At 55.1% G+C, this 22,702-nt stretch overlaps 2 protein-coding genes across 2 annotated transcripts in view; both read right to left on the bottom strand.

Moving 5' to 3' along the window:
- TFEB (transcription factor EB) overlaps positions 1-7,941 on the bottom strand; it is a 48,131-nt gene extending 40,190 nt beyond the window's left edge. Inside the window, exon 1 of the mRNA XM_065912944.1 lies at positions 7,675-7,941. The gene's annotated coding sequence lies outside the window, so the exon portion shown is untranslated. The remainder of the gene's footprint in view (positions 1-7,674) is intronic.
- A 1,304-nt stretch (positions 7,942-9,245) lies between these two features.
- Positions 9,246-19,148, bottom strand: PGC (progastricsin). The gene is made up of 9 exons (XM_065912596.1): positions 19,087-19,148; positions 16,320-16,470; positions 15,729-15,846; positions 14,606-14,724; positions 13,549-13,748; positions 11,878-12,000; positions 11,243-11,390; positions 10,089-10,187; positions 9,246-9,401 (listed from the first exon to the last, which is right to left on the bottom strand). Exons 1-9 carry the CDS (start codon positions 19,146-19,148, stop codon positions 9,246-9,248), a joined length of 1,176 nt encoding a protein of 391 aa, XP_065768668.1.
- Positions 19,149-22,702: the final 3,554 nt, after the last annotated feature.

Raw genomic sequence — 22,702 nt, forward strand, 5'->3', positions numbered from 1 at the left:
GTCCAGGGGGAAATGCTCCTGGGCCTGCAGAGGTGACCCCTTTCCAGGTGGGAGGACCCAGGGACTGAGAGAGCAGCCCTTCCTGGAGCCTTCTCAGCGGGTGAGAAGCACTGAGCCAAGTTCTAGGCACTGGCCCGAGCCCTTTTTAAATACTTTCTCTCGGCCAGGAAAGAAGGCTCTTCAAAGGTGAGCAGGGAGAATAAATTGGGAGCCTGGGATTAACATATATACATTACTATATATTAACATATGTAACATGGATAACCAATAAGAACCTACTGCAGTAGGTTACTGAATAGCCCTGAGAACGCTAATCAATACTCTGTAATGACCTCTATGGAAATGTGTGTGTGCTCAGTCACTCAGCCGTGTCTGACTCTTTGCAACCCTGTGGATTGTAGCCCACCAGGCTCCTCTGTCCGTGGGATTTTCCAGGCAAGAATACTAGAGTGGGTTGCCATTTCCTCCTCCAAAGGATCTTCCCAACCCAAGGATGGAACCTGAGTCTCTTGTGTCTCTAGCACTGGTGGTGGATTCTTTACCACTGAGCCACCTGGGAAGCCCCATAGAATCTAAGAAAGAATGGACACACAGCCTGGCAGGTTACAGTTCATAATGTCTCAAGGAGTCGAACACGACAGAAGTGATTTAGCACGCACGCGTGCATAACTGATGCGCTTTACTGTACATCTGAAACTAACACAACATTGTAAAGCAACTAAACTCCAATAACAATTAATTTCTAAAAAAAGGAAGAATGTTTTTCAGGCCAAAGGGCCAGGTACTGACACATTTGTTGGTCATTTAGTTCACGGCTCTGTTTGATCACACATCACTCTGCCTTTCTCTGTCCTCTGCAGTTACTGAAACTCCCCCCCCCCCCCCCCCCCCCCCCGCCTCCCTGCTCCCAGGCCATCAGCTTTGGGAGAGGAGCTGTGTCTTTATTCCCACCCACCCTGTTTGGGTGGCATAGTGCTAGGCACCCAGTCAGTCCATGACTGCTGACCCTAGTGGATGCTGGAGTGGGCCCCCCAAGCTCCCTGGGTCCCAGCGCCCTCCTCTCGAGAACATGGGGGCAGTACCAGCTGACTTCTGAGGCCCACAGCCCTGCAGCCCCAGTCAGCTGGCCCCACGCTGGCAGGGGCAGCTGAGAGAGAGAACACCTGGCCAGGGCGGGGGGGACAGAGGCGGCGGGGGGGTGGACAGGATAGAGTGTCACCTCCTGGCCACCCTGCACCCCTCAGGGACTGTAGGGGCTGGGGCAGCTGCTGTCCCCAAACCAGTTATAAACAAGGCCGAGGACAGGCTGTGACTTCCCCAGGCAAACACAGGAAAACAAACCAGAGCCCCACCCCACAGAGACCCACTGGTGGAACTGGGGGGCGGTGGGGGTAAGGCAATGGGCAGGGCTGCTGCAAACTCTGTGTGGGGAGAGACAGGCTGTGAGCCCACCAGAGTGGGCTGGGCCTAGATCACTGTGGGTGGATGGAGGCAGGGAGTTCCTCCTTGTTCATGTCCCTGGGTACCATCCCTGGGTCTTAGATGGTGATGCTCTTGCAGTGCAGAGACCATGGGTAAAGCATTTGTATGTCCTCGGGTCTGGGCCCATTTCACACTCACCTACTCCCTTCATGAAGCTGTGCTGAGCACCCGTTACATAGCTAGCTTCCCCTGGTTTCCAAGGAAGACTCCACTACCACAGGCCTTGGGGCAAGCCCACAGGGTCACCCCAACTATCTGCTGCCCTTAAAACCCAGGACCCCGTAGAAGATGATGGAGACATCTCAACCCCCAACAATGACCCCCCCCCAATCTGCCAGCCCAATGTCTCCAGGGTGAGGAAAGGAGAAGGGAATGGCTGTTTCTTGTGTGTGTTTTATCATTTTTATTATTCACCAAAAATGCAGTTCAAACAGTGATCAAATACCCTCTATGGGATGGGAAAGTCAAATAACATGATGGATCTTTCGACAGCCTCACTTAGGCAGAGTGAGGGGCTGTTCTGGACACCCACCCCCGGAAGCCAGAAATGCTATTCTGGCTCCAAGGACTTGCCCCCAGTACTGATGACTCTCGGGGCTGGTGCTGTCCACCTCACCTTGCCTGAAGCAGTCACTATTTCCTGAGCACCTGTCCCTAAGGGTGAGGCCAAGACTGGACACTGGTCAGTTTAATGGGAGGTAGGGGCAGAGAGTCAGGATGGAGGAGGGAAGGATGGCTATACCAGAGACTAGTGGTCACCAAATGGTCTCACAGTGGTCCCTGCCCCTGGGGACCTGGCTTTGAAAAGCAGATGGGCCTAAGAGACCCCAGGCAATCAGAGACCCAGGAAACAGAAAGCTCTGGCCTGGATAGCCACAAAAGAGTAGGTTATCAAAATGGGGTCCCAGGACCAGAAGCATTAGCATCACCTGAAAATGTGCCAGAATTGTAAATTCTAGACTTATAGGAATTTGCAGACCCACTCAATGAGAAACCCTGGGCAGGGGTGGGGGACAGTAAACTGTTCTAACAATCCTGATTCTGACGCCCACCTGACTTAAGAACCACTGTCTGAGAGACAGGGCGTCAAAATCATCATACATTTAAAAAATATATATCGATGCCTAAGCCTCTCCCCAAAGACTCAGGTGCAATGGTGTTTTTTAAGAGCTCCCCAGGTCATCCTAATACCCAGTCAGAAGTGCAGTCAGATGGAGCAGTTCCCTGGAAGGGTATGCCTACAGGGACAGAATATTTGCCTACAGGGAGGGAAGCAGAGGAGAGACTGTCAAGAAAACGGACCAGCATGAACAAGGGCTAGGAGGAGGGAATATGGTCCTTGGGTTTCCAGAGAGCCTGTTGGAATTCCTGGATTAATCTCATGGCATCCCATTTGACTGTGGGACCCCACTGTGTAGACAGGAGCCTAGAAGGCGGCCTGGCCCCCAGGAAGATGGACAAGGCTGGGGATGGCCGAAGCTCACTTTTCTTCCTCCTTAAGAGACAGTAAAGAAAGCTGATGATGACTCTGCCTCTTGCTTCTGCCCCTCTTGGTTGCCACCTGCTCTCACCATTGCTCCACAGGCAACAAAGCACTTCCTGCGGGCATGATGATAAGTCCCAGATCCAGCCTTATGGCTGAGATCTTATCTCTGCCTTGGTGACACTGCAGACAAGGAGATCCGTATGTATCTCTGGTGCAGAGTGCAGGAGGGCCAGGCAACACAAGGGCAAGGGAGGGCCTCTGGTCAGGAGTCAGTAGTAAGTGACTGGGCCCGATGCACTCCAAGAAGTCCCAAGGGGCAGGGCAGGACAGGGGTGGTCGAGATGCTGCAGGCCTGATCAGATCTGCCATGCTGTCGGCTGTGGCGACCAGGCTGGGTGTGGTACCACAGGGAGTGCTGGGGACTGTGGCCACGGAGTCTGCAAAGCCCCACTGAAGGCATTTTGCTTGAGGATCTTAGACCCACGAGGGAGGCCTGTTTGCAACCCACAGGTCTTTATTTCTCCCCTAGAGCTCTCTATGACTACTTCCTCACCTGGAAATGAGAAATAAAGAAGTTAAAGGAGTTACTTATGATAACGTGTTTTTGAGCACAGCAGGGCTCCAGGTGCGGTAAAGGCAGCGAGCACCAACACACCCAGCCCTCGTGACAGCAGTGTGTGCGGGCACTACCGTACTCCCCGCTTTCTAGGTGTGCAAACAGAGCACAGTGCGGGCGAGCGGCTGGCCCAGGCCCACACAGCTAGCCAGTGCAGAGCTGAGATTCCACGCCAGGCGGCCTGGCCCTGGAGCCCAGGCTCTCGACCACCGCCCGACTCGGCGACACTTAGCCCGGCGCTCAGTACCTGGTGGCCACGGCTCTGTCCCAAGAAAAGCTGGCTGATGGCTCCACGGGAGCCAGCTTATAGCGAAAGCGCTACGGGGTGGACTCGGGCAGCCCCCCACCTCCCCCGCACCTCACACCCCACCCTTTCTGAAGCATCTCCTGTCTGGGTGCTCTGGCTAAAGATGGGCAGAAGGCTCACGCTGGAGGGGACCCCACCGGTGATAGAGGCTCACAGATGTGGAAACAGAGGCTAAGGGAGACGGACTGGCCGCAGCCACATGGCCTGTCAACACGGGGTCTCCTGGGTTCTTCTCAGGACTTTCGCTGCCGTCGGCTCTCATCCAAGAGATGAGATGAGCCGGCTGTTTCTCCTCACCTGATTAAACAAGTGCCTACTGAGGGCTACACCATAAGGGCATGTTTGAGGTAGCCAAGGAGACCCAGGAAGCCTTGTCTGAACCCATCTCCTCCCCCAGCCAGGCCCAAAAGTTCTCTCCAGGGGCCCTTCAGTCACCTGGGTCAGCAACTCAGAAGAGCAGCCAGGAGACAGGTGTGCCCTGGAGAAGGGGCTTCAGCAAGTCCCATCACTGCTGAGAGCAGGAGACCCCGAAGGGGAAAAGAAGGTTCCTGTCGCACCTCATCCCAGCCTTTTAAGGGAGAACTGCTGGGAGCCCTGAAGTGGTCTTCTGCTGGGACTGAGAACATGGATTTGGGACTCGGTTGGGCCTGGGTTAGAATCCCTACCATTTCCAGGCTGTGTGACTTCAGGCAACCTGCTTAACTTCTCTGAATCAGCATAATGAAAATAATAATTCCTACCTCATTCTGAAGAGTAAATACACAATAAATGTTGGCAACTATAGTTTATGACTAAATTTTCTTACAATACTGCTCTATTATAGCATAGAGTAGATGCATATTCTCTTAATATTACTTTTACATGCTCATAGACATGCATGTACACAATTCATCCACATACATGTATCTAGATGCCCACGATCTCATAACCACACACACAAACTCCCATCAACCACACACCCCACACTGAGATACTGAGCAGCATCTGGACTCACCATGTACCAGGCACCTCACTCCTCACAGCTGCCTGTGACGTGTGTGCATTTTTACCTCTCTTTTCAGACGTGGATACATACATCATATGCAAAAACACCCACTGTGTCCTGGGATGTGGACACTGCTGGCAGCTCCGGGAACCCTGAACCCCCCTCCCTCTCTGTATCAGAGGAGGCCAACCCAATTTCCACGGTCATCTCCAGGGCAGCCCCAAGCTGGGCCCCAAGTGCTGACTGCCCTCCATCCCTAGGACAAAGGCTCAACCTGGCTTGCATGCCAGCTGCGGTTGGGGAAACCCCAGTTGCCGGCAGAAACCAAGTCGACTTTGAAAAGGAAGAGACAGAAGCCAGGGGGTGGCGAGGCCACTCCCTGTGGGGGCAGGTGCTAAGTAACTCTATAAACTCTGGCTAATGATGCAATTACAACCATAAACAGAGCCCCAGGAGGGATGGGGCCAGAAGCCAGACCCTCAAAGGGCAGCCAGGCTTGAGAGGTGGGAAGCCCCTCCCACCTGCTTTCCGAAGGGAGGCCTCACTGGCCCTGGGGTGAGTGCTGGGGACCCCCATCATCCCTGAGCACTGGATGGGCTCCTGCGTGCCCTGGCCCACCCTCCTACCCACCTCCGACTGAGTTACCAGGCCATCAGCCCTCAGAAGCCCAGGGGCTCTCCTGGGATTGAGTGCTCACCAGAGGAGATGCCCCCAACCATTGCACCCTTTCCACAGAACACAGAATCAGGGGACCTGAGCTCCCATTGGGCTGCACCTCAGAGAGCTGAGCTGAGGGCAAAACAGCACTGCTGCTGTAACAGGCCCCGTAAACTGTAAGCAACGTTGGCTGTGCTCCCAGACAAGCAGAGCACACAGTCACCCTAAACAGCTCTTCGTTTCCGTTGCCTGGTTCCCGACTCTTCTGCCCCAGAAGCCAGGAGGCAGGCAGAATGAAGGGGCCTGTGTGAGTTGCCATTTTCCCCATGGCTGGGGAAACTGAGGCAAGAACCAGGCACACCTCAGACTACCAGGTAGGGCTCTGGAGGCAGCCAGCCCTCCCCCGCCTGCCTCTTCTGGCCTGCCTTTAACTCTTGCCGGCTGTCTCTCTCCCAGACTGTGATCTCCCTGAGGGCAGGGCCTGGGGGCCGGTCCTCAGGCTGGGCATAGAGAAGGCCTCAGAGGGAGCAAGTCTACGAACCAAGAACTGCGTTCTGCGTTGAGGACACCCACACGAGACCAGCCCCCCGTCTTCCCCTCCACCCCCAGTTGCCCAAGAGTGCCAGGTCTTGGGCGGGTGGAATCTCAGCCATCAGGGTTCTGAATCCACATCCCAGAGGCGTCACTGGGGACCTACACCAGCCTTGTCCCATTCGGGCTCAACTAAGCAGCCCCTCCCCACTCAAGGGTTAACGATCACTATCACAAGGATTAACTAGCACTTCCCCGGAGAACGCTAAGCCAAAGCGCTCAAGTTTGGTCCAGGAACTGTTTGCGCATAACCACCCCCAGAACACACGCGCGTGAGGTCGACGACAGGGGTGGGCGCGGCATCGGAGAAGGACTCAGCGGTGAGGGGTTGGCCCGATGAGCAGCGGTGGCGGAGCCCAGGACGGATGAGCCCCGCCCTCGGCGCCCTCCCTCCACCACCACCCCGCCTCCCTCCCTCCCCCTGCGAGCCGGGCCGGGGAGCGCCGGGCGGCTGCGGCGCGAACCTGCTCGCGCAACCCTGAGCAGCTCTGGGCAGCCGTGCGTGAAGCCAGAACTCCGGGCGGGAGGGAGCCGAGGGGCGGGGAGCCGAGCTGGCATCAGCCCGCTCCCTCCGAGAAGGCGAGCGCACTCGCCACTTCGGCCGAATAGCTGATCGGGGTACCGGGGGCGGGCGGGGACGGCGGAGAGTGCTGACTTAGGGGTGGGACAGCCTGGGGTTGGGAGGTGCAGACTCACGGAATCAGGGGAAGGGGGCGTGTTTTCCGGGATTCGGGACCGGGAAGGAGGGGGGATACTCTGGGGGCGGGTAGATGGCTGGGAGTTGCAGGGAAGGCAGAAGGAGTGGTGTGCTCTGGGGTTGGAGTTCCCTAATGTCGTGGAATAATGCAAGGGGGAGAAAAAGACTGCTCTCGGGCACACCGGGGAACGCGGGTTGGAGCGGCTTCTTCAAGAGACCGAGGGGGAGGAAGGGGCGGGAAGGGAGGGAAGGATGGTACTTCCACCCGCCCCCCCCCCAGCAGCCCGGCCCCCGGGGCGTGGCGCTGCTCCGGCCCGCCCACTCCCCGGGACCATCCAGGCAGGGCCTGGCCCCGCCGGACTCGGCCCCCGCACACTCCCTACCTCCCGCGCCCTCCCCCGTGCCACCCGCCGCCCCAGCCGCGTCCGGTGGAGAAGAAGCGGGCGCAGGGCCCACATGCCCTCAAAACTTCTTGCAAGTTGACTCCCATGCCTCCCGCCCCTTCGACTTCCAGCTCCCGGGCCGGGAAGGCCCTTGCCTGCCACGGCCCCTCCCGCCTGGTTACATAAGGTCGTGGAGAAGCCGCCCCCCGGCCCGAGCCTGAAGGGAGGGGCTGGAGGGGCTCCCAAGCTCCGCGGGCAGCGCCGCCCCGGCCATGCGCCGGAGGAGCCGGGCCGGCTAGACGGACCGCGGGGCGGGTGGCAGTGCGGCGCACACGATCTCGCTCCCCTTTCCAGTCAACACCCCCACCCAGCCACCCACCTGTCTCGCGGACCCACGGGATCGGCGCAGCGGAGCCTGGGTCGGGAGTTCCGGGCCCTCCGCGCACCCCTTGCCCCCCGGTCCCGCTCACCTAGCTATGAAGGTCAATCCGTCCGCCGCCCGCGCCCCGCGACTCCGGCAACTTGTCCCAAGTTCAGGTGTCGGGCCCGAGAGCTGCGCCGGCCGCCCCCTCCCGGGCTCCTCCGGCTCCGCGCCACCGGGGAGGCCCGCCCCCGTCCGCCCTGCCCTCTGCGGTCGGCGCCGCCGCCGCTCCCTACGTCCAGCCCGCGGCCGCCGCCTCCGCTGTCACCGAGCCCCGCGCCCGGCGCCGGGGCTCCTGCTGTCACTCGGCACTCACTTCCCGCCGCGCCCGGCAGAGGGCAGCACCCTACCCCGCGGCCCCGCCCATCCCGGCTCCGCCCCGCCCCGCCCTACCGTCTGTCTGCCTGCTGCAGAGCCCGCTGGGAAACGTAGTCCTCCTGGGCGACGGCTCTGCTAGGCACGTCGGGATTTGTAGTCCCACCCTGTGGGCTCAGGCCTGTGCTGGGACTTGGCGTTTAATTTGGAAACTTTGCTCCATTTGGTTTCTACCCCTGTTGCAAGTTTTCTGTGTTCAGGAAGTAATGTCACGAACCACAGATCATCACAATATACCATGTGGCCTATTTGACCCCAATGAGAGGCGTGCAGTGTGCTGGGTTTCCTGGAGTCTAGGAAAGATGTAGGGTCCCAGAGGGTGTGCTGTTGCCATAGAAACCCCTCTGTGTCAAACCTCATCCTCCTGGTTTGGAATGGGGTACCAGACCTGGATCTTGAGCATAAGGGACAAGGTTGATCAGCATGGTGAAGGAAATATGATTATAAAATGGAGCCTCTCCCATCATGAGTTCTCCATTTAGCCCTCCCCACTTAGACCTCATTAGCTGGAGCTTGCAGGCACACCACCACCATGATGCTGAAGAGAGAAACTTCCTGGCGTTTTCATGTCACCCTCTCCTGCTGGACGTCACAAGATGCTCTGGTGGCATCAGGTGATGTCTCCCTGAAGGACCCACATCTATTACAGTGTGCACTGTCCTCCAGCCTTCTTCTGAAAGCTCCTAGTGCAAATTTGATCACTGATAAGGAGGAAGAAGCCTAGATTTAAGACCCATGGGACCCCTAGTCACACTGCTAGTAATATGTGTGGGGTAACTCTGGTGGTAGTTTGGTAAATTAAGTCAGCAGAGCATTTTGGATTGTCCCTTACAAAGGAATGCCCTGCCTGCATGCCACTACCACTGTTTTCCCTCTCCAGAGAGAAGCTGTGAAGAGACTCCAAGCTTTGAGGGGTACAGGGCCCACCCCCAAGCCTACCTCATGCCCTATTTCTCTTAGAATCTCAGTGACCCACCACGAACTTCCTAGAAACTCAGGGACAACATGGTCCAGTAGAGGCAAAGTTGCCTCTGACTCTTATTGTCCCATTCCCTGAGCCTTACAAGGCTACGACTGCCCTCTAAAAACAACAGGATGGCCGATGTGGAGAAGAGCTGTTTATTGTTAGAGAAAGTCCAGAGTCCAGAGAAGGGAGGCTAAATGCAGACAGGAAGTGCAGAGAGAACCCCCTGTAGGGTGGAGTGTCCAGAGGGAGAAGGAAGCCCGGGAGTCCAGGCGCAGAGTCTAGGCGGCTGTGGCGAAGCCCACCCTGTTGTTGCCCAGGTCGTAGACGGAATAGTATGACCTGAGAAAGACGTCCCCAAGGATCCACAGGGGCTGGCCATTCTGGGAGGGTAGGTAGGTGACCTCCACCCCCAGGATGCAGTAGCTGTCGTCATTCTGCACAACACACAAGGGCAACAACACTCATTCATCAGCTCACAGGTAGATGGGGCACTGCTCAGCCCAGAGCCCCAGGCCAGCAGCACAGACACAGAAAAGAATGAGCCAGAGTTTCTACCCTTGAGGCCTCATAGGCCAACTGAGCTGCCAGAGCGGGGCTGGTTGGGGATTCTAGTGTGGCTGAGGGCAGGTTGCAAGGGCCCTCCCTCTGCAGGATCTCCTCAACTCCTGGTAGTAAAGCCTTGGAGCCAGATCAACTTAGGTTCAAACCTTAGCTTCACCCTGACTAACTATGTAGCCAATGAGTTAACCTCTTGGAACCTCCAAGTTTTTACTTGTAAAATAAAAATTCATATCTCCCTCATTAAATGTTATCAGGAAAATGTAGACAAAGTGCTTCACTTGGTGGCTGACTCTTGTAAGTGCTCAACAGAGAGCCAGTGACTCTCCCCCTTAATTAATAATAATTATTAATAATAGATGACTGCTCTGCTCTTTCATAGCCTGGTTCCAGAGAAGGGGGTTTAAAATCCATGAGAGGGGAAGAGAAATCAATGCTGCAAGGAAATGGCACAGTTAAGGGGGCCGAGTGTTTCTGGCTCCTCACAGCTTCCTCCCATCCATCACCCACCTCCATCCCTGATCTTGTGCCCACTGGCTCAGCCTGCAGGAACCAGGACTTACATTGAGGATGTAGGAGGCAGGTGGCAGAGGGAACTGCACGCCATTGATGACAAAGGTGAGGGTGGGCAGGTTCTGGATGTTGTTACAGTCCACAGGAAACTGTAGAGAGGAACAGCGCCCGGGTTACCTCATCTTCCCTCTAAGAGGAACTGCCAGTCCCATCACTGCAGCCCCTGGGGTCCTGGGCCTGAACCCCAAGCCTGCTGTTGGACTGGAGGCTGCAACATCAATACTGTTGGTGTTACCCATGAGGACTTGCGTACAGAAGTTCCAAGTTTTAGAAGCTACTGTACAGAGGGTAGGTTGTGGGGGGACCTGAGTCACCTTTCTCAAAACATGCCTCTTTCTTGAATATCCCCCATGAAAGTTTAAATCTACGCCCCTTCTCTGCAAGTGTCCTTTTAAAACAGGTCTGATACACTACTGTGTGTAAGATAGATGGCTGACGGGAACCTGCTATATAGCATGAGGTGTTCGGCTGGGTGCTCTGTGATGACTAGAGGGTGGAATGGTGATGGCCGGGTGGGAGGTCAAAGAGGGAGGGGATGGATATATGTATGCCTCTAACTGATTCTCTTCGTTGGACAGCTTTACACAGCATTGTAAAGCAACTATATCCCAGTAAAAGTTAAAATAATAAATAAATAAAATACACAGTTCTGTAGAAAGTATAGCTCATCAGTCCACCAAACTTAGTGAGAATACCTTAATTATGCAAACCCTTTGGTAGGCTCAGGAGGGGGTAAGGATGGGGGCAGGACCTTGCCCCATCCACCTCCCAAGGTGGAGGTGAGGGAGCTCTGAATTCAAGAGTTATTCCTTGTCGCTGTCGGGCTTGGTCCCACATTCTAATTATTTAGCTCTTACTGCAAAGCCAAGCAGGTGTTTAACCTGTTTCCTCTAAGTGGTTAAAGCTCAGAGGAAATTCTGCCTATTAGTGACCTCCCATACCAGCACAGGCATCTGGCCCCCCTGAATCAGCCTTCCAACCCCCAGCCAGCCCCTGCCCCAGTCATCCGGGGCCCCCACCTCCAGTGCCGGGAGGCAGCGAGAAGCACCGAGGCCAAGAATCAGGCTCTTCCTGTGCTCCCAGGAAAAACCATAAACGCGCCCTGGTCCCTCCCTGGGAAGGGGCACGCCTCCGCTGCATGCACCTGTCCATACTGGTCCTCCTGGGCCCCCGTGGCCTGCAGAAGGGCACTCAGGAACTGCTGGGGCACCGTGAGCAGAGATGTGCCGGTGTCCACGATGGCCTGGCAGCCTGCGGAGCACCAGCCTGTGGCCTGGTCACCAATGAGGAACCTGAATAGTGAGAAGACGGGCAGTCTCAGCAACTCCCAGCTCAGGGCAGCTAAGGGATGGGCCGCAGTTACCTAATCAAGGTGCCCCTCAGGAAGATAAGGATTCTACAGAGGTCAATCCAACCATCCCCCAGCCTCATAACAGAGTCTGTCCAAGTCCGCCTGAATGGCCATGTTTTCTGTTTCTAAAACGTTCCACAGATAGTTCTAGAAAGACTGATGGCCAGGGCTATTGATTCGTTGTAAATACTTTGAGTAAATTAGTCCCTCCCCCCACACACCCCAGTTTCTAATCTCTAAGCCCCTAGGGTTGGATGACAGGGTCTGAAATGTCTGGGATTCCAGACCCTGCCTCTTCCTGTGTTGTCTCTACTGCACCCACCTTCTCCAGGCCGACCAGGGTCTTGAAACCCCAAGACCTGGATGTGTGTGTGTGACATCCTGCCCGAATGAAGTGCCCACACCCCTGGGGCCCACCGCAGACTCACTCCTCAACGCCAATCTGCCAGTACAGCTCCTGAGTGACAGGGGCCCAGGAGATCTGCCCCGTGTACAGGCTGCTGTCCACACCCCCAAAAATGACTGCTCCTCCATCCTGAGAGCCCTGTTGGCTGCGGAATGTAAAGTGAAAGGCGAGTCAGGAAGTGGCTGTGGGAAAGGCAGGAAAGTAGAAGTCCTGCCCTGGCTCCAGACTCGGGCTCCCTGAGGATAGGACTGCGTCTCCCCTCAGACTGGGGCTCCCTGAGGGCAGGACTATGTCTCCTCTCAAACTGGGGCTCCCTGAGGCAGGGCTGTGTCTCCCCTCAGACTGGGGCTCCCTGAGGCAGGGCTGTGTCCCCTCAGACTGGGAATCCCTGAGGATAGGACTGTGTCTCCCCTCAGACTGGGGCTCCCTGAGGCGGGGCTGTGTCCCCTCAGACTCGGGTTACCTAAGGGCAGACGTTGTATCCCCCACCTCTGACCAAGGCTGGGAATTCCCAGTGCCTCCGGCTCTCAAATGAGGCAGCTCCACCAAGTGCTTCCTCTGGGAAAGCCTCTGGTCATCTGGCCTGCAGCCCTGTCCCACCTCTCTCCTCTGCCTTTCACTTCATGCTGCTGGTGGAGCGTGTCGGCAGGAGCCTGACCGGGGCCCAGTGTGTTGTTTTTCTGCTGGAATCGGAGGGAGGAGGGGCCCAGGGGGAGTGGAGGGCACGACCTCCCTGTTAGACGGTAGACGAGCAGGAGTGTGGCGCTGGGCAGCGATCCTCCAGGCTAAACTCAGAGCACTTGTAAACAGAGGTCAGCAACCTCAGTAACCGGATAATATTGTTGGACGTCAAGTTCAAATGACTAAGCCCCGGGGAGTAGCTGTTGACTATCTCTAGAAGGTAGTTGTCTAATTCTACAGAGAAAAGATGGAAAGTCCCCTCCAGGCCACCCACCACTTGACTCCAGGGCCCGTCCACGTAAATAACCACGTTTGCTCGTGTGTTTGTGGTAAGAACAACAATTTGTTTGAGTTCATGGTGGACTGAGGCCAGAAGACCTGGCTAGAACAATAGATCAAAGGAGATGGAGCAATAGATTATTACATAAAAGAGGTGTCCAGGTAGAAAACATTTGGTCAGAAGGAAGTGAGTTCACTGCAGCTCTGGGCAGGCAGGCAGCCCTAGAGGTAGGGGAAAGTGAAAGTGTTAGCCACTCAGTCCTGTCTGACTCATGGCGACCCCGTGGACTGTAGCCCACCAGGCTCCTCTGTCCATGGGATTCTCCAGGCAAGAATACTGGAGTGGGTTGCCATTCCCTTCTCCAGGGGATCTTACCCATCCAGGGATTGAACCCCGATCTCCCTCACTGCAGGCAGATTCTTTATCATCTGAGCCACCAGGGAAGCCCCATAGACGTAGGAGAAGCTGCAACAATGCTCCAAGCAGAGTTCTGCCGGAGGAAGGGGAGATTCTGTCTTGACCAAGAAATGCAAAGAAGAGACCGAGTGGGCTGGGGACAGATGCAGGGATGGGGAGCGCGGGAGAGGAAGAGTCAGAAGCCCAGGAGGAAAGGTCCTGCCAAATGCCTGCTGGGAATGCCTGCCTCCAAACTTCAAAGTGTTTGAACCTCAGTCATCCAGGCCCATGGAAGCGAGTGGGCTGGTAGCTGGGGACTTCCAGGTAGTTCTTTACCTGCTGAGGTAGAAGCTGAAGATCGGGCTGGTGAGGGCACCCTCCTGCACCATGCCCTGGAGGACGGTGGTGGCCCCATCCACGGACAGGGATGGGTAGGCCATGCCCATGATGCCATCGAAATTTGCATAGAGGAAACTGGTGCCCGGCTCGGTCTTACTCAAGCCAAACTCCTGGTTGGGGACCTGGATGCCTTGGACCTGGAGGGGACACAGAGGATGGGAAGTGATGAATGTAACTCTACACACCTCCCTCTGGATCCCCCTCCTGACGCCCATCTGTCTGTTCTTCATCCCTCCCTCACTTCTGCCACCTCTCTTCTTGACAGGTTTGAGAAAGCCCCTTTCTCTTCCAAGGAGCCATCCTCACCTGCTGCAGCACTGCCCACCCCAACCTGCTTCTCCCCGAGGCTTTAAGCTCCTTAAGGAAAAGGAGCAGGTCATCCCAATCACTCTCTGTCCTCGGTACCTGGCACATGGTGGCCCACAGTGAGGGGTCAGTGAGTGAATGGATGGTTTTTTTGGCTGCATCTCACAGCATGCAGGATCTTAGTTCCCCGAGCAGGGATCAAACCCACGCCCACTGCATTGGAAGTTCAGAGTCTTAACCACTGGACCACCAAGGAAGTTCCTGGATAAGTCTCTAGTGTTATGATTTTCTGGCCTGTATGGTAGAGCATGGGCTTCCCTGGTGGCTCAGTGGTAAAGAATCCGCTTGCCAACGCAGGAGACATGGGTTCAATCCCTGGCTCAGGAAGACCCCCTGGAGAAGGAAATGGCAACCCACTCCAGTATTCTTGCCTGAGAAAGCCCATGAACAGAGGAGCCTGGTGGGCTGTACAGTCCATGCGGTTACAAAAGAGGTAGACACAACTGAGCAACTAAACAGTAACAGACAGTGGTAGAGCACTGGGTGTTTCCCATGTTTTTCAGAGGCATCCGTCTAAGTCTCCCCATCAGACTTTGAGAACTGTGAGGTTAGAATCGAGTTCACAGCCCCAAATTACCTTCCCCATATCCTGGGAAGAGGTGAGGGCTCAGCCAGCAGCATCACTCACCGTCAGGGTATCATAGCCTAAGATGCCAGTGAGGCTGCCGCTGCCATACTGCAGGGAGAAGGTCTGCTCATTGGTGGAGTAGGTGGAGGACAGGCTGGGGTTGAAGCGGGTGTGGCTGGCTGCAGGGAAGGGAAAATTCGGGAAGTCATGCTGGCCCCCTCTAAGGTCTGCAAGGCTGCCCACTTGTCTCCCAGCCTGTACTCACATCCTAGAGCCTCTGCACACACACACACAGCACACACACACGCACACACACACACACACACACCTCCCCCTGCCAGCCAAGGAGTCAGGCGGTAGCCAACTGACATTCCTGACATCGGAAGGCCCTTGAGAACTGGGCAGCCTTGATCCTAGAGCACCCACCCCCCAACCTAACATAATCACAGAATCTTCAGATGCCCTAGGGTGATGACCTCCCTAGGATTGTAGTGTGGGCAAGTTGTATAGTATCTGTCTCTGTCTTCCTGGCCCCCAGCAGATCTCCTGATACATGGCAAGTGTCGAGAAATTACTCAACAGATGAAGGAGTTAATGGACCTCCAGGGTACTCCCTGACCTTCGCCTCACCCCAAGGAGAAGCTGGCCACACCAGGATCCTGAGACAGCCTAGGATGGAGCCAGCGAGGGGCCTTCTGGACTAGAGGTGTCAAGACCCAAACCCCAAGGCTTTGGCAGCGGCCAGGGCCACCCTAGGAAGTGAACATCTCCAAAGACAGCGACAGGAGGAGGACCACATCTATGTCCTTCTCCCGTGTCCCTGGGAGAGTTCAGTAAGAACTTAGTAAATCGTGGTGGGGGAGTAGCATAGAAAGAGTGTTGTAGAGTGGAGTGGGCTGGAATGGCATTGCCCAGAGTGAACAGAACGGAGTGGAGTGAGCTGGGCTAGGCTGGAGTAGGTGAGGGAATATGTCCTGGTAATCAGAGAGGGGCCACCCAGGCTCGTGGCCAGTTCCTTCCCTCTGACTTGGACATGGGCCGTGTGATGCTGGACAAATCCCTGGACTTTTCCAGGACTGGAGCTCCCTGCCCACCCCACCCCCCGCCCCCCAGCGATCTTTATGAAAGTGCAGCCCTTCCCCAGCGGGTGTCACTGCCCTCCCCTGCCCAGCCCCGCACTCACTGCAGGCCTGGCTCTGGCAGTAGACAGAGGGCACCCACAGGTTGGAGGAGCCGGTATCAAAAAGGACCAGGAAGTTCTGTGGTGGCGTCCCAATGCTGATCTCGCCAAAGTAAGCAGCCTGGGTGGGGAGGAAGGGACATGGGACAGGCTCTTAGCTCTGGGTGGGGGCGGGGGGGGCGGGTCCTGCTTGTGGTGGGGGCATTGGAGCCGGTCACTCTGCCGCTCGGCCCACCAGACCCAGCCTTCTCCATGGCCAGAGGGGCAGAGTGACCAGCCCCACAGCCCACACCACAAGCAGGGGCCTGAGCCTGCCCTCCACACTGGCCCAGAACCCACAGGCCCTCGTCTGAGCCCGCCTGGGCCAGCCCCAAAAGTCTACGTGGACTCAGCTGCCGGGTCATCAGGGGTCCCTCTATGCTTTCTCCGGCAATGAAGTCTCCGGGCTGGCAGGCAGGTCTGAGAGACAGGGAGCAGCCTCCAGGGGGCGAGCGGGAGGGTGCAGAGAGGGAGAGTGCAGCTCACAGCCCAGGCCTGGCCCTCAGCCTTTGGCAGCAGGAAGAGGGGGTGCTGCAGGGGAGGGTCAAGACTCACGTCCATGTAGTCCATGGGCTCGGTGGCCACGCTGAAGTCACCAAAGCGGTACTTCTGGGCCGGATCATACCTGTAGGTCCTCAGGAAGTCCTCCAGGAGGCCCTTCTCCTTCATGGTCTCACGGATGGACTTAAATTTCTTCAAGGGGATTCTGCAGAAGGGCTGGAATCAGGGCAGGGCCTCCCTCTTTCCTGCTGCACCTCTAATATCCCAATCTCTCTCTCCATCCCTAACTGTTTGCCTCAGGCTCCCTGTCCCTCTGTCCATGGTGTCTGTCGCTTATATGTGTCTGTCTCCCTCTATCTCCATTTCTGTCCCAGTCTCTGGCTCTCTCTGGCTCTTTCTCCCTCTGCCTCTCTTTTTCTTCCTCTCTCTTTCTCGGAAAACTCTTCTCAGGACTTGCTCCAAGATTCAGAAGACAACTACCTTCACCCAGGCCTGCCCCGACCTCATCCCATGGGTCGTCATCCCACCCTGGTCTTCCACTCTCAAATACCCCATAAACTCTTTCCCAGGAAGGGGAGAGGAACTTTAGACATTACCCTTTGCAGGATTTATGTGGTTTGTTTGTTTTGGCCGTGCTGCGTGGCTTGCTGGATCTTTGTTCCCTGACCAGGGATTGAACCCACACTCTCGCAGTGAAAGTATAGAGCCCTTAACCACTGGACCACAAGGGAGTTCCCAATTTGTGCATTTTTAAAAAAAGTTTTCAGAGGGACTTCCTTGGTGGTTCAATGGTTAAGACTCCATGTTCCCAATGCAGAGGGCATGAGTTCAATCTCTGGTCGGGAAACTAAGATCCCACATGCTACACAACACAGCAAAATAATAATAAATTAAAAAGCAATACATAAAAAAAAAAAAAAAGCAATACATCATTCAAAAAATAAAAAGGCTTCAGAGATGGCAAAGTTAACCCCAAAGAGTCCCTGGTATGGTGGCCCTGGCAGTTTCCACTGGCTGGATGTGACAGAGTGCAGGCGCAGGGGAACAGCACTAGACTGGAGACTCAGAAGACAGGGTCCTGGTTCTTCTGCTCCGTGTCTGGCCTGGATCAGTCCTGCTCCTCGCAGGAGCCAGGGACCATGGGGAGGTTGGCTTGAGTGGTCCAGAGCGCAGATCAGCCTCTGGAACTGGATCTCCTGAATTATGGGCTTCTGCCCATGTCCTCCCAGACCTGCCTGCCTCCGCTGCCCAGGGGTCTCTGCCAGTGCCCCCAGGCCTGGCTCCAGGCCTCAGAATTCCTGCTTCTTTCCCCATCTCTTCCCCCTTCCCTCAAGACCCTGCATTCTCCAGAAATTCTGTGCTAAACCCATTCACCCTGAGATATGAAGGCTGACGATTGCTTCACACCACCATGACTCCAGAATTGACATATTCAAAGAAGTTTCCGAGAGGAGCCAACTTTCCACCAAAAAAAGTGCCCCTTTGATGGTGCAGTCGCCGGCAGTGTGGCAGGCTGGGTGCCCTCTTGATGTCCTGTGAGCCCGGCGGCCTCATCCCCTTTCCCCTGACACCTCAGCGAATAGAGATTACATAACTGGTGTTTCTGCTTAGATGATTTGGCATCTGTCAAATAAATTGGGGGGCCTTAAGGAAACTTCTAGCAAATGTCTCCCTATCTGGAAATGAGTATACCAGCCTTTCAAGGTCTTTTTTTTTTTTTTTTTTTTAGGCAGTAGTCACCCCTACTCTCTCTTTTTCTGGTCTATCCTTTATCATCAGTGGGAGAAGGGATGGTGTTTCTCCCTCTGACTGAAAGCTTCCTGAAGGCAGAGGCCATATCTCTTCCCATTCTGAGATCTGTCCAGTGCCGACTCAGGGACTGAGTCACCCAGAGAGCTTTCATGTCCCTTCCAACACATGAGGACAGCAGAATGATCGGGAGTATGTATACGAACTAGGAAGCAGATTCTCCGACAGACATCAAATCTACTGGCACCTTGATTTTGGACTTCCCAGCCTCCAAAACTTTGAGAAATTAATTTCTGTTATTTATAAGTCATCCAGTCTATAGTAGCTTTTTGTTGTTGTTGTTGTTTTTTACTTGTTATTTTCTATTGGGGTATAACCGATTAGGGCTTCACGAGTAGCTCAGCTGGTAAAGAATCCGCCTGCAAGGCAGGAGATCCCGGTTCAATTCCTGGGTGGGGAAGTTCCCCTGGAGAAGGGATAGGCTACCCACTCCAGTATTCTTGAGCTTCCCTGGTGGCTCAGACGGTAAAGAATCCACCTGCAATATGGGAGACCTGGGTTTGATTTCTGGGTTAGGAAGATCCCCTGGAGGAGGGCATGATAACCCACTCCAGTATTCTTGCCTGGAGAGTCTTATGGACAGAGGAGATTGGCAGGCTGAGGTCCATGGGATCACCAAGAGTCAGACATGACTGAGCAGCTAAGCCCAGCACAGCACATAGCTGGTTAACAATTTGTGAGAGTTTCAGGGGGACAGCAAAGGGCCTCAGCGAGGCATGTACATGTATCCATTCTCTCTCAAACTCCCCTCCCGTCCAGGTTGACACATAATATTGAGCAGAGTTCCCTGTGCTATAAGGTTATCATCCTGTTGGTTATCCATTTTAATTGTAGCAGAGTGTACCCATAGATCCCAAACTCCTTAACTATCTCTTCCCCTAGTCCTTCCCTCCTGGCAACCATAAGTTTGTTCTCTAAGTCTGTGAATCTGTATCTGCTTTGTAAATAAGTTTATTTAAAAAAAAAAAAATCTGCCAGGGTTCCTGTCCCAGCATTCAGGCCCCAGACTCACTTGACCAGTGCCGCTGCCTCCAAGGCCTGGAGGGAGACCAAGGCCAGTACCATCCACTTCATGATGCTGATTTCCAGCTGGCTGCAGCGGAGAGGCAGCTCGGAGTTGTGCTGTTGCAGTGGAGTGAAAGCCTGAACACTCCTTCCTCCTTTATACCTCGGGACCCAGCCCAGTTGCTGCCTCCCTGCCCTGGACAAGCATGGTCTCAACCCTGGGTGTACCCTGGGCTCCCTGTATCAGTCATTTCCGGGTGTTTTCCTTTGTGAGGGTGGCCTCAAAGGACTTTTCATCCTATTGACTTTTCAGAACAAGCAGTGGAGGCCAGGAGGTGTGAGCGATAAGAGATCAAACTTGCCGAAAGATGCGGTGGCAAAGACGACTTCTTTGCCCAGGAACCAGAGGTGTGAGCTGGGCATTTTGGGGTGAGGGCCAGAGGAGGGCAGAATGAGGGCTGTAGGGTCTATAGGCAGGTCTACAGACAAGTCCGTAATTCCAAAACTCGGAACAAAAAAACTCTTTGTTGAGGGGCTGTTCTGGGCATTGTAGGATGTTTAGCAACATCCTTGGCCTCTACTGACTAGATGCCAGTAGCTGTCCCCCAGTCATGCCAACCAACAATGTCTGCAGGCACAGCCCAGCGTCCCTTTTGGGAGCAAAATAGTTGAGTATCACTGGTCTAGAGGTGATACATTCAAAGATTCTGACTTGAGTCCTGGTTCAAGTACTCCCAAGCCCTTGAGGGATGCAGTTAGGGTGTCTGGGATGATGGGCTCAGAAGCTAGGATAAAGGTAATGATGATGGTGGTTAGTGTGGTGCTGATGCTGGTAATGATGACGGCATTATTAGCATGGATCAGGTGATGGAGCTGGGTCGCCAGTGACTGAAGTCCGAGCTACCAGGGGTAGCTTTAGAGAACTTCCTGGTCAAACGGGGCATTTGGGGAAGTTCTCATCACAGTTCAGCAAGTGCTCAGGACACCCACGTGTAAGCCACACTGGCTTCTGGTTGTGCCTCTGACACTGGAGGCCTGGCAGGGGCATGGGGACAGGGGGACGTCCCAGCCCCTGCTTCTGTTCTTCGTTGTCTCTCTTCTTCTGTCCCGTTGCAACTCTGCCCGTGTCTTCAGTTCTCCTGAAACACCTGGGTCCCCCATGACCCTCTCCCCGGCCCTCATCTCTCCTCCTTCCTGCTCTGAGCCCGATCTCCCGTGTCCTCTTCTGTCCCTTATCTCCAGGTCCTGCCGGCTTCGCCTGACGTGACCTGGAGCTGGCCCAGTGCCACCAACCTGGCACTGGAGAACTCTCCATTTTAGGGCGAGTGGAAAAAGCCCCCACCCTGTACCCCCTCTGCCACCTCATACCCCTCACTCAATGCTCCAAACAGATTGCCAGGCCCTTGAGCCCCAGGAGGGGGGCCAAAACCAGGCCTGCCAAACACCAATAAAATCCAGCCCGTGGGGAATTTCCACTCTGGCCACTGCCACCCACTGCCCTGCCAGAGCCCTGGAGTCTCCCTGGCCCTGGATGGAGGAGGGGCAGAAGGGCTCTAGAGGTCTGCCCAGGCCTGGCAGAGAGAGGGAGGTCCCTGCTGGACTGTGTCTCAAGGCCAGGTCAGCTCCCATTCCTGCCCACATGCAGGACTCTGGGACACACTGGACTCTGGGGTGGAAGGCAAGGTAAGGAGGCAGTGCCTTCCCTGGGGTCCGCTTTAGGAGAGCAGACAAAGCGAAGTCATAGGAGGGACTTCCCTGGCAGTCCAGTGGTTAAAATTCTGAGCTTCCAACTGAAGGGAAATGGGTTTAATCCCTGGTCAGCGAAGTTCTGAATGAATATATAGCAACCAGGATGCAAAAACGCAGGGCTGACTACAATAATGAGGCATGGAACTAACTCTCAATTATCAGAAATAAATGTTTTTAAATTTTATTTATTTATTTTATTTTTGGCTGAGCTGGTCTTCATTGCTGCCTGGACTTTTCTTTAGTTTCGGCAAATGGGGGCTACTCTCTAATTGTGGGGCACAGGCTTCTCGTTGCAGTGTCTCCTCTTGTTGCAGAGCATGGGCTCTAGGCAAATGGGCTCAGTAGTTGCAACCTCTGGGCTCTAGAGCACAGACTCAATAGCTGTGGCGTATGGGCTTAGTTACTCAGAGGCATGTGGGATCTTCCCAGATCAGGAATTGAACCTGTGTCTCTTGCGTTGGCAGGCGGAGTCTTTACCACTGAGCCACCAGGGAAGCCCAGAATTAAATATTTTTTTTAAAAAAGAAGTTATAAAATCCTTAGAATCTTGTCACATCCTGTGAATACAGCAGAATCCATGGGCCCCTAAGTCTTGTGAGGCCAACCACACTCCCCAGTATGGGCCTCCTGGGACCCTTTCCTTATCTGGCAGGTCTCAAGGAGCCTGACGACGGTGGGCTAACTGTCCCCGAACCTCGATCACCCCACATTCCTTCTAAGAATCCTTGGTCAAACGCATGGAGCCGGAGCACCTGCTTGGTTGCCAGACCCTGGGGTTCTGCTGCCTCAGCCTGCCCAACCTGATCTGATAAAGCTCAGTCAGTCCCCTCGGTGTCCCCATACATCCTGAGTCCTTGTCTGCCCTGGCTGCCCTCCACCACCCAGCTCCCCATTCCTGGGAAGCCCATTTCTCTTCCTTCTACATGTCCAAGTTCTGCCCATCCTTCAGGACAGCTCCTCCTAGAGGCAGGGATGTGCAGAGTTGGAGGACCCCTTAGAAGTCATCCAGGCTGCCTCCCTCCAAGGACAGGAGCCCGGGGAAGCCTGACCCACTGACTCCCCACCAAGTTCATCTTCTACTCCTAATCACTGACCTCAGCAGGTGTCCTCCCTGCCCAGGGGCACACTGTCTAAGACTGGCCTCCAGTTGTTTCCTGTGGTATGTTTCCTCCCTCCACAGACTAGAAACTCCTAGAAAGTGGAGGCTGTGGCTTCCACCTCCCCGTGCTCGGCCCAGAGCTCAGGAAATCCCAAACAGTGGAGGGAGCCCGTGGGGTGGTTCTCAGTGGGGTTTGGTTTTACCTCCCACACCTCGCTATCCCAGTGCTCTGATTTCCACCCCACACTCCAAAGTGATCGTGTCAAAATACAGGGCCTGGGGTCCTCTCACAGTGATGGGCTCCCAGGAAAGAGGCATTTCTTGTCATCCTCTGGTCTCCTCTCTTTCTAAGCACCACCTGCCTCAAAACTCACCAAAGCCTCCCTGTGGCTGACTAATGAAATTCAGACTCATTACCCTAGCCTTCAGGACACACTCTGGCTAGCCCCTGCCTCCGTTTCCATCTTCATCTTCCACTGCTAACCTACACATGCTCTGTGTTCCAGTTATAGCGATCTTCTTGCTTGCTCCTCAGGAGGCCTGTTATTTTCCAACCTCCATGCTTTATCCATGCTGTCGCCTCCATGCAATACCCTTCACAGGCATCTGCACCTGCAAAATCTCCTCATCCTTCAAGACCCAGTACAAAGGCCATAAAGCCTTCCCTGCTGTGTCTGCTGCTGCTGCTGCTGCTATGTCACTTCAGTCGTGTCCGACTCTGTGCGACCCCATAGACAGCAGCCCCCTAGGCTCCGCTGTCCCTGGGATCCTCCAG

The sequence above is a fragment of the Muntiacus reevesi genome, chromosome 20 (genome assembly GCF_963930625.1).
Source record: "Muntiacus reevesi chromosome 20, mMunRee1.1, whole genome shotgun sequence".
Lineage (NCBI taxonomy): Eukaryota > Metazoa > Chordata > Mammalia > Artiodactyla > Cervidae > Muntiacus > Muntiacus reevesi.